Source organism: Wolffia australiana, chromosome 10 (assembly GCF_029677425.1).
Source record: "Wolffia australiana isolate 7733 chromosome 10, ASM2967742v1".
NCBI classification, from domain to species: Eukaryota; Viridiplantae; Streptophyta; class Magnoliopsida; order Alismatales; family Araceae; genus Wolffia; species Wolffia australiana.
The window spans coordinates 5600643-5612967 of NC_135844.1; the positions used below are offsets into that span (position 1 = coordinate 5600643).

At 40.5% G+C, this 12325-nt stretch overlaps 1 protein-coding gene across 1 annotated transcript; it reads right to left on the reverse strand.

Moving 5' to 3' along the window:
• Positions 1–5509: 5509 nt before the first annotated feature.
• On the reverse strand, positions 5510–9782 carry LOC144708716 (cyclase-like protein 3). Its single transcript, XM_078582141.1, has 6 exons — positions 9329–9782; positions 8761–8805; positions 8300–8372; positions 7376–7473; positions 7005–7075; positions 5510–5787 (listed from the first exon to the last, which is right to left on the reverse strand). Exons 1-6 carry the CDS (start codon positions 9744–9746, stop codon positions 5659–5661), a joined length of 834 nt encoding a protein of 277 aa, XP_078438267.1. The 5' UTR covers positions 9747–9782; the 3' UTR covers positions 5510–5658.
• Positions 9783–12325: the final 2543 nt, after the last annotated feature.

The following is a 12325-nucleotide window of genomic DNA, read 5'->3' on the forward strand; positions in this document are numbered from 1 at the left end:
CTGGCTTTTTTGGAAGCGGGATTATTCGTTAGAACTACTGGTTGAAGGGGCCCAGTACGCCACTTTTGACGTACCGTACTACCCGAAGCCCTACATACTTACCATAGTCTATGCCTCATATAGACACCTAGTGCGGGAGGCCCTCTAGGAGGAACTCGCCTCACATATCCATTCCCACTCTGGGCTTGTTGATCTACCTTGGTTTCTAGCTGGGGATTTCAATTGCATACAAGCAGTTAGAGAATGCCAGGGAGGCCGCCCACCTAGGACACGGGCTATGCAAGCGTTCAAAGACTATATTCACCAGACATCACTTATTGAGCCTCCTACCATTGGGGAGAAGCGGACCTGGTGTAATGGGCGTCAAGCAGATGCGCGTATGTATGAACGGATCGACCGTTATTTTACTAACAGAACTGCACTGATGCATTGCACCATCATGATTGAGATCCGATTGAGATGTTACTCAGACCATTCACTAATCCTCCTTCTCATGGACTCGAGTACCCGAGTCCGCCGTCCTCCATTTCGCTTCCGAGCCATGTGGTTAGAGCATAACGACTTTCATCATTTTGTACACAGCCATTGGCATGGAACGATCTCGACATCGCCTATGGAGAACTTCAGTTATCGACTGAGGAATCTCAAGTTCCACCTGAAATGGTGGAATTGAAATGTCTTTGGAAATGTCCACGCACCGGTCGAAGCACTCAAGGAACTAGTTGCTGTCGATAGACAGTTGCAAGATGTTTGGACAAACGACGTGGGAGAGCGCCAGCTTCAACTTTGAGAGCAGCTCGAGGACGCTATGCGACATCAGGAGAGCTTCTATCTCCAGAAATCGCATGTCCAATGGTTGCGAGAAGGTGATAGAAACACATGTTTCTTTCACGTCTCGATCCGTCACAGAGCCCGTGCTAATTATACGACCCTCTTAGAAATGTATGATCAAGACCCTGCCCAGCTAGCAGGAGTAGGAGTGGAGTTTTATCGATTGCTCCTCTCCTTACAACTAATTGTTGTAAGTGAGGGCCTTCTCGCCTCTATCCCTCACTTGGTTTCTGACCAAGAAAACGCCCTCCTCACAGCTCTTCCTACTCGAGCAGAGATGAAGGAGGTTGTCTTTTCCTTGGCTAGGAACAAGGCTCCAAGACGGAATGTATTCTCAGCAGAATTCTATACCGCATGCTGGGATATCGTAGGCACAGATGGTGCTTGCTATCAAGGAGGTGTTTACACGCATAGTCTTCCATCGAAGTTGGAAATCCACTTTTTTGGCGCTCATTCCAAAAGTGGACACTCCAACTACTTTTAGAGACTTTCGCCCCATTAGTCTTTGTAATGTATTTAACAAAGTTGCGTCCAAAATCATTACAAATTGACTAGGGAACTTCCTTGATAGACTTATCTCACCTGAACAGTGTTGTTTTGTCAAGGGTCGACATATCCATGACAATGTCATGCTCGCTCACGAGTTAGCCAGTCCTCAAACGCTCATATTCTGGGCTCAAATGTCATCATCAAATTGGATATGGAGAAGGCCTTTGATCGAGTCGAGTGGACTTTCCTTACCCAAGTGTTGCGTCACTTTGGGTTCACCATGGCATTCATCGATCTCATCGATGCTTGCATTAGAGAGAATCACTTCTCTCTCCTGATGGATAGAAACTCCACTGGCTTCTTCACGGCCACGAGAGGTCTATGGCAAGGTGATCCTATCTCGCCTACCCTTTTCATATTGATGGAAGAGGCCTTCAGCCGATCGCTCAAACGTGTGATTGACCAGGGCCTCATCCAACGGTATTTTATGAAAAGGGGATGCCTGATCCTCTCGCACTCTCTATTTGCAGATGATGCCCTCCTCTTCCTCAATGGATCTAAAAAATCCATTAAGGAATTTATGAGTGTCCTCACAGCATACGAGAAAGCTTCGGGCCAGCTCGTCAATGCCTCGAAGAGTAGCTTAATAGTTGGTCATTCCGCCACTATAAAACGCTCTCAGATAATCCAACACCATACCCGCTACTCACGATGATGCCTCCCGTTCAATTATCTTGGATGCCCTATCTTTCTAGGACCCGCTAGGCATCATTACTTTGATGCCTTGTTGGGCAAACTTGGAAAGAAACTAGAGGGATGGAAACTTCATTTCCTTTCCCCTGGAGGGCGTACCCAACACATTCGACATGTCCTCATGAGTATCCCGCTACATACCCTCGCGGTCCACCCACTTTCTCTTACAATTCTCCGCTCAATGGAACGACTATGCGCACGTTTATTATGGTTCGGACATCTCAAGGGAGAGAGTCTCCATCATTGGGTTTCTTGGGAGAAAGCATGTCGGCCGACGACCGAAGGGGGTCTAGGAATCAGACGCCTCATGGATGTCTTGGACATGTTTCAAAAGAATCTAGTATGGCATATGTGCACCACACACTCCCCATTGGGAAGTTTTGTCTCAGCCACGTATGGCGAGTGGGCCCGTCGAGAGATAGATATTCGGGGACATCGTAGATGGCAGACGTGGCAGCGCCACTGGCTTGAGATCGCTCAGGTCACACGTTGGCATATTGGCTGAGGAGAGATTAGTGCATGGTTTGATACCTGGCATGCTGATGGGCCGCTCGCTTGCCATCCACATTTTGTACCCCATCAAGTGCGACTTACAGTGGCCCAACTGCTTATGGGCAACACGCAACACCTATGGGAGCAGCATGGCCTCCCTTCATCCACGTTACCCGAGACCCAAAGTACTCCAATCGGATCTAGTCTCAACCGTGTCATTTGGACACTCACACTTGATGGAGCCTACTCGTGCAGCTCTTCTTGGGCGCATTTTCGTGAGAAATCCCCCATCCAGTACTAGGGTCAACGCATCTGGCATCTAGCGATCCTTACTCGCGTCTCCTTTTTCCTCTAGAGGCTCTTACATCGCGGCCTTCCTATTGATGATTGAGTGATCTGTATAGGGCACTCTCTCAGTTCCCGTTGCCACTAATGTCCCATATCCCACAGACTAAGACCATGGACCATCTTTTCTTCCATCGTGAAACAGCCCTCGAATGTTGGCACCAAATCACACACCATTGGCGTCCACTACTTCACACTCCACTAACCCCATTGGAGTGTTTTGGCAGGATGTTTCTCTTGCCAACATGCTCTAAACGGAGCCCCATCCTACACATCACCATAGCCTATTTACTATGGGAGATAGGGAAAGGGTGAAACTCTTCTTGTTTTGCAGGTTCGCCCATGCGCGCCGTGGATATCACACGTCGAGTCAAGCTGTGGATAATGCGCATCCACCATCTCATCCCGACTCGAGCCTACAGCTCAGCACTAGCATGTGACCTCCTCCGCTCCTAGGGCATTTCGGTGACCCTCGCCCTTATCCGCATTCAGTTACAGGTCGTTTATTGGCTCCCAACGCCAATCGGCATCCTCAAATTGAATGTGGATGGTGCGGCAAAGGGAAACCCAGGGCCCGAAAGGGGTGGTGGTATCCTCCGAGACCATACAGGGAGTCCGACTCATAGGTGTTAGTTGACATGCTTCATGTAGGTACATGCTCCCAGTGGCGACCACACCCGCTCTGGTAGGACATCATGCGGTGCCGCACTCACACAACTAGCGCTCGACACCAACTGCAAGAAGGCAACCAAACAGCAGATGCCCTCGCCAACCACGCGGTACACACACGACTCCCTTCATCTCTTTTTCTTTCTTGGCAGGCGCTCCCTACGACAGCAAGGGGATGCTATCGTGTCGATCGTCTTAGCTTGCCGACCCTCTGCACGCGTCGGACACTCTTGACGATGAGCCCGCGGGAATGACGGATCGCGTGGAGCACTCGAGGTGCGCTCACCCTCCTGCCTAGCCGACGATGTCTCAAGCTGGAGGGGTGGACTGCACTCGCCTCAAAGGAGGTTCTCGCCACGCACTTCATCGATGCCATCTGACGGCGGCGAGGACAACTCCAATACCGCTTCATCATCGTCGTCGCGGGGGGCTCTGGTGGGACGTCGACATGCGCATTTCACTGAGCACCTGCAAGGTATCATGTATGTATCTTTTTATTTTCTGAACAAAGGTGTGGACGAGTGGGATTGGAGTGTAATTGGGATATTTATACTTGTTCCACGCCCATAAACACTTATAAACACTCCACTTATCTATAAAATCCCTTTGGCGGCTACGAGGGCACGGCTGGATCGGTCTACGGGCACAACCGCAAGGTTGGCCGTACTCGGCACCGTGTTTTTTGCCATTAATTTTTTTAAAAAATTCAAAATCATTTATTTGTCCTTGTTGACTAACCATGAAGAAGTCACAAATAAAAGTATTTTTTGTGCTTAAATTTCCACTTCATTCATATGTGAAGATGTCCCAAATAAAAGTCTTTTTTTTGCTTAAATCTCCACTTCATTCATATGTGAAGATGTCACAAATTTAAGTATTTTTTGTGTTTAAATTTCCACTTCATTCATATGACTTTTGAAGGCTGCATTTAAAGCTGGTAATGTAGGTTGATGAGATTTTAGGAGCCAGCAATTGCAACTATGCATTTTTTAAATGGGTAATTACACTAGTCTTGCAATTCAGTTTAATTCAGTTGTACATTCAATTCTGTGAGACTTGCCCCCATCTTCTTGGGTGATACCATTTGGGCAAATCCAACTGTTCCTTCAACCATCTAAACATTGAAAAAAATGTTAAGAACATGAAAAATAATCCAGCCTCAATTCATTTGCTCAACATAGCACATGTTTCATGATTTGAAGGATCATATTTAATGGTCATGGATTTAATTAAAATCTAGGTTCTATAATATTTTTAGTGGAATAAATATTGTGAATTGGTTCTATAATACTTTTAAAGCTCTCCGAACCAAAAGGCGAGTTCGGAGCGTGGTGGCGTGCTCGTGGAGGCGGCCTGAGGTCTAGAAGACGTCGTCCTAGATTGAAGCTTGACGATGAGTGTGTTTGTAGCGCTGCAGACAATTCCTGCAAAGCGAATTGAGTCTGCAGAAAATTTGCTAAACAATTGTTTAGAGTTGAATTGACTCCTCGTGGCCGTATGAAGGGACACATCAGATTGAGCTAAGCAACTAGAAAAGTAATTTTCTGTGCATTAAGAGAGAATATCTAAGTCACACTCCATCAGTATGCTACAATCTAGGTAACCATTATCAAGATTTATTCAAATTTTTATCTTAAAAGGAAGATTCATAATGGATGAATGGAAGTAAGTTTCTGCATCATTTCTCTATCTCTCCAAGCAGCTTCTCTTGTGTAGTCTTCATTTCTATCATTTCCTCTCACTTGCTCTATCTTCCTCGCGTAATCTATATATATATATGAAAGTTGATGGAGGCACTTTGAGTATAATAAACTGCATCAATAAATATATTTTGACTTTTGCAAGGTTTAGAATACATGAATAACAGATCCTATTATCAGTCGGCCATTTATCTCCCAGTTAACAAGCCAGATATAATACTTACATGCAATTACATGAAACATGCATCCATAAACTACCATGTAAAGGATACACATTACCTTGAAGTGGTTTTAATATACAGAGGAACGCATGAGGCCCCTTACATAGGAGATGATGAAGAAATTTCCAAAACTCCAGAGTTTCTGGTATTGCTCCTGATTACTGTGTGATTAAGATACATCTGATCGGAGAACCTTCGGCGCCCAGCAGTCTAAGTGGAAGGCAATGAACCGAGTAAACCCCCGGCATTACGTCATCTAGCTTCAGGCCCTCAACAATAATGATATCCTGGAAATATTTAATGTTACACGATAATTTATAACACTAGCAGAAAAATGCAGTTAAATGACTAAAGTGGAAAGTTTCATTGCGTTCAGCTCATCTGACAAAACTGAAAAAAGTAGTGCGCTAGAAAATAATTCTGTGAAAAATATGGTTTTCTTCACAGATTCTTTGAAGCGGAAAAAAGTGGATTCTGACAAAAAAAAGATTTGATCATTGCGTATACATTGTCAAAATTCGATTTTAAAAAAAATGAAAACCTTTTTTTGGTTTTAAGTCACAATTGATAAAGAAAATCACAGGAACCATAAGGGTAATTTTGACACTTCCCAGAAAAACAGGGAAAAGGGCGTATATAGAAAGGGATTGTGAGTTGTGTCTCTTTTCTCACAAGATTATCTTTGATATCTCTCTCTTTATATAATCTTTCTCTTTGATCTCCCAACTCACTCCATTGATGAATGGAATAGAGAGAGAGAAGGAAGAGAGATGAGAGAGAATAGAGAGAGATAGAGAGTTAGAGAGAAATAAAGAGAGATAGAGAGAGAAGAGAAAAGGGTGACGGGAGAACCTCACCACCATGGGAGTCAAAGAGTAGCTGAAGTTAAAATCAAACTCAAGTAGGACTAATGTTCCTTACCCCTAATAAAAGGATTGGAATTCTAAACGTCTCAGAAGTCTGGATAGCATAGTAACTGTTTAGCCAAAGTTAGATTTGATAGACGTGCTTTCTATATCCTTGCAGAATTAAGAAGAGTGAGAGAGAACAAGACACCAATGGAACTTTATAAGCCCAATGGTCATTCCTAACTTTATAAAACTCGAACGATCAATTCAGGGATCCAAGAATGTCCTCTACATAGGGATATTTCTGTGATTTGGGCACTAAGAACACTTTTTTATTTGATTTGAGTAACAATATTCCTTAATATCTGAGGCTTTCCATTATCCTATAACCCATGTATCGACACTTTTAAGTGAAGAAGAAGAGTTTCTACCACCAAAGCAGACAGCCTTATAAGAAAAGGCCAATTAGTGACAAAGGCAAATTTCTGGACAATTAAGACAATGTAACCTAACTCTCTGGACAAGCAGATGTGACTGATGATGGCTCCATGAGACGTGTGCATGCAAAATAAAAAAAGATATATTGAAGGAAATTATTACAAACAAGTAGCTAAGGCTAAGAATTTAAGTATTCATAGGATTATATTTCTTCTTACTCTGTTCTTGAGCAGAACGAGATGAGCAGAGGTCAAGTCGTCAAAAGTAGCAGCCGATAAGTAATCAACTCCTGGAAGTGAAAAGACCAAGAAAGAAATGAGTTATCCAAGAGCCTCGAAAAGAGATTAAAGACTTCTAATGATGGCAGGACCCGGGATCAATCACTAAAAATATATCATCCCAAAAGTAACATACATAATAAAAGATTAGATGATTTCCCTAATCAAGCATTTCATATCACGATTTTGAGTAAGGCCAAGTTAAGTTTACCCTACTTTAATGTTGATCCTTTCACTTTTATTAACATTAAAACATGATTTCAAAAGACTAACTACAACTGAGCGAAATAGGCAAGGTCTTTATTACTCACCGATAAGCTTAATGTCAGTGTTTTGAGCCAGCCACTTCGCGCCATCCTCAGTGAAACCAGTGTAGCTTGAATCAAACTCCTTTCTGAACATAAGCCCCCTGAGATATTGAAAATTCTAGTGTATTATTGAAAGATGTCATGCAATTATCAAAACAAAGAATATAAGTCTTTGATAAAAAGAAACTGTGAGCTGAAGAATCTTAATACATGATAGGTTATTAAAGTACTTCAGAAATCCCTGAATCCAACTTTGTTATATAAAATCCTTTTGAGCATTATTATAAATGATCTGACGGGAACCTCTGAAAACAGAAGAAAGCTACGAAAAACTGTACTTTTTGTTGGGTACCTATGATATAAGCGTTTTTCAGCATTTTCTTATTTATGGCCAACTCTAGAGAAAGAAAAACTCAGTTATTGCACCTAAAATGTGATCTATGGTGGTGGAGGTTCTCCACCCATAAACTCGAATCTCAAATCCCAACAGTATGGATAATGGTAAGGACGAGGGAGTTCTTACGCCAAACCCTAAGCTTAGATGGAGATAAAAAAACTGAAAATATTTTCTTTTTCTTTCAAAAAGAAAAAGAACCAATTTTCTTTAAAAGAAAAATAGAAAGAACCTATACAATAAGAAGCCCCCAATATGTCTACATTATTTAAAAGAAGGAAGTCCTCTATTTTTCAAAATAAAAATGAACGCCAGTGATCGAATTTTCCAGCAACAAATAATTAAAAGAGGCAACCCAACATTTTTTTTTGAGTCTGAATACGGCGACGGAGAATGATGCTGAAAGCCAGACGGATAAAAAAGGGACGCAGTCGTGGTTTCAATTATTTTTCCTTCAGATATTATTTTCGATGATAACCCAAATATTAATCAGATAAAAGACGAAGTAAATATATAGACATTAATAAAACAACCTGTCAGTATTCAGTGTCCTGAAAAGCACACGTTTTACACCTTTGGGTATGCGTAGAGATTCCATAACCTCAGCTATAAAACATTAAGTACCCTTAGTCATCATATCAGGAAAAAATGTCCAAAATATAAGCTTTTAATACCTAATATCCAGATAAAAAGAATCAGAATGTAGAGTTTTAGATTGCTCAATGACGTATGCTAAAAAATAAAACGTGTAACTTTTAGAAAAGAAACAAATTTCAAGAAAAAAATGGATGAAATAACTCACACTAAATGCAGTAAGCCGCTCCAGCAGAAAATATAGTTCATCGTTATGAAATTACATACAAAACCATCATTCATTCAAAATAAAATACAATTCTAGACCATTAATATATGAAAGGAGCTATTTCTTATCTAGACCATCTAGAACGAGATTTAATTGAAAATTATCGCAAATTATGCAGGTTGGAGGCCTTACAAGTGATGTTTCTGTCTCTTGGAACGTCAATCAACAAGGCTGGACCTGTTGAACAAAGAAATGAACGACTTGTATGAAATTTTTCATAAAAATATGAACTCACGGTGAAAAAGTAAGTTTATTTTGCGAAAGGATTTGAACGAGAAAGATCATTCAGAAGTAATAAGATAAGTAAGGAAATTTGAGAGAAGAATCCTAGGTTGTATCCCCCTGAAAGGAGTTAACTAGATGAATGATAGCTGCTCCATTTTTCAATGTAAATGTAGTTATTTCAACTATACTGCCATCAGACCAAACAGTGAGAAATGACTAAAAAGTGGTATAACAAATAGCATTAAATCTAGATTAACGAATCAAAAAGACGAATGATAATTGGTTCAATCTTCATTTTAAGAGTCATGACTTCAATGATACTGCCATCGGAGCAAAGATTGAGAAGCAATCAAACAAATTTTAATCAAAATCATGAAATCCCGAGTTATAGACAATCGGTTCACTTTAAAGTCGATAAATTTTAAATATACTGCACCCGGAGCCAACATAGATACATTAAAATCCGTAGAATTACCATTGAGAACCGCAAGATCGAGCGTATCGACGTCGAATCCGGCCTCAAAGTAGTTCTGGTAGAAATGCCCTGGAGCATCAACGTGGGTTCCGGTATGGACGCGCAGCTTCAGCTGCGAGATGTTACAGTTGGAACCGTTCTTGATGCTCTCGGGGAGCGACAAGAGCTCGCCCACGCCGTCGGGAGACCCAAAGGAGGGCATGTCCTCGCGAAATCGATGGCTGATGTCGATGATTCTTCCACCGTCGTAGACCTCTCTTCTCCGCGGCGCGGCCACGTCGCCGGCGGGGAAGGCAGAGCAGGATTCAGCGGCTTGATCGTAGGATGGATGGGCGATCGAGGCGGGGAAAGAGGTCGGCCATGAGAGGAAGGAGCAGAGCAGGAGCAAGGCTATGGCGGGTATCGATCGCGTCGCCATGGTTGGGGATTTGAAGCTCTGGTTAAAGGTTTCTGCCCTTTTTATACTGTTCGTCGAGTCCTTGGAGCAGAGAATTTGGTAATTAAAAAAAAAAAGTTGTATTTTTCTCCAGAATTTTAAAGAGATTTTTGGAAACAAAACTGGATTTTTTTTAGAGGTGGTTGTGGTTTTAGTTTTTTTTTTTAAAATCCCTTTTTTGGGATTTCTATTTAGTCATAGTTTTTTTTTTATAAAAAAAAGTGAATTTTGAATGAGCTGGTTGTGCGATTCAGTTTTTCCAACGCCATTTTCTAGGGTTTATTGTTCATATTTCATAAAAATGTTAATTGATATTAATTCATAAAAATGTTAGAATTATGTATTTTGAATTCAAAAATGATATCTCTTTCAACATAATGCCAAAAAATTGAGGAAAACATATATTCCAATTCAAAAAATTATGTTAAAAAAAATTCAAAAATTTAGAATGTGAGGTCAAAAAAATCATTATAAATTAATTTAATTCAAATATCATTTTAAAAATAAAATTACTCATTTTAGTCTTGATAAGTGGCATATATAATCAATTTAATGAAAATAAACATTTACATATGATCACATTAACCTGCTAAAATGCATATTATCACTACTCCCATAGAGGAAAATTTTGTTATACCATCAGCTCGGTAACCCATCATTTACTACATGTTCTGTATTTATTTCCTCAGTTGTCTTATGGATTAAAACTTTTGATTTTTTATTTGTGATATTTGCCAAAAGGCTAAATGTACCTGTGCTAGCTATCCCGGTAAGGTGACGTAGGCAAAAATGGGGTTTTAAATTCATCGTTGTATTGTTTTTGCTTCAATCAATAAAAATTTTAATTTTGTAAACTTACTCAGATATGTATAGTGTAGAGTAAGGTCGTATCCACAGGGATTGGCTCTTAGAGGTAGAATTAAGTAATGAGTCGGTGAGCGGAGAGAAAAATATTTTAAAAGGATAATACTAGTAGGGAATTTTATGATGATTTATGTTTGAATTCAAGATAGGAAGGTTTCGGGAATTTTCAGGACAAGATTAAGTTAAGCTTAATAAATGTTTTTAGGAAGTTAGAATTAAGAGTGAGTAGAGAACTGTCCACAATAGTAATGAACAAACAACACTAGGTGTTTGTTGTGATGCCTTAGAGAAGAAAATGGACTTATGTGGTATTTTTATAAGGAACAAAATCGATTTTTAATGTATTTTTATCTAGGAGGTATGTAGAATAGGAAGTATAACTTCCTATGGTTTATTTTTAATTGGTTTTGAAATATTTTTAAAAATTTGTTAAAAGTCGTTTAAGGGTTTTGCATGAGAGGTGTTTGATAAAATCCCTTAACGTAATTTGATGATTTTTATCTTTTGCTAGAAATCTAAATATTTCTATTTTGAGGATATGGATTGAGGATGATTCCTCAATCAGTACTCAAACTATATGTTATTTAAAGTTAATTTCAACTAAAAAAATGAATTACTTACCAGATTTCTTCAGTAGCTCGAGGTCGTCGATGGCTACTGGCCCCGCTCCCGCTGCGTTGCCTTCAGGTAAGCGTCTCTTGATCTTTCTTCAAATATCTCTCTCTTTCAGATCTCTGTTTAGGTCACGGACCTATTGATGCACGTGTGATTTTTATAATGAAGTCCATGAATACATGATCGGACTTAGTGAATTATGATGAGATCGTAATACGGAGATCACTAGTCTTTAAGCATGAATTCTAAACATTCCTATTCGAAGGATACACAAGAAGGACATCGAAGTATCCTGATACAATAGCACTATCTTGCCTCACATATATGATGAGTTGGTCCGTTCTTGTAGCCATTAGTGTGGAGACACTAAGAATAGATAGTGGGGTGCTCTTTAGTGGAAAGAGTTCACTAAATTGATCCATACGAATCCATGAGTGGTATTATACCAAACTTTTAATCAAGTTGATTCACATCAAGGTTGTATAAGCGGTTCTTAGACCTGAGACACCAAAGACGTCTTGTGGACAGACAATTGTATGTGTCCCTAATCATGGGATTCAAAATAGTTTTAGTTTGGGTGCGTCAAGAAGTTCAAGAAAATGATTGAGTAGTCAAGATGGGATCGTCCACCCTCGGTATAAGAGATGACAGTTCAAGGAAGACGATGCAATGAAGTCCTTGGCCAAGGTAGTGAAATATCGGAGAAGAGTTCTCTGATGATTTCTGAATGCATCAGTACTAACTCGGATGATCGATTAGGGTTTGACAGTTGACCATACCCTAAGTCGTCCAAGGAGCGTCAAGTGGATGAGGGATTATACGTAGACAGTAACTGATGACGAACAGTTTCCATGAGTGAGTCAATACACACTCCATATCTTCTAGAGCACAAGGTGTAGCTCGGCACCCCACGTGTTGGAGGCTCGGCCTATCGATTGGGTTAAATCAATCTGACATTAGTTAATCTATATGTTGATATAGTTAATTAATTTGGAAGGCCAATAAAGGTTGTTGGGCCGCTGGACTCGTTAACTAGACTGATACATGGGCCTAGAGGGTCACACGCAAATGGTCTTTTAGAC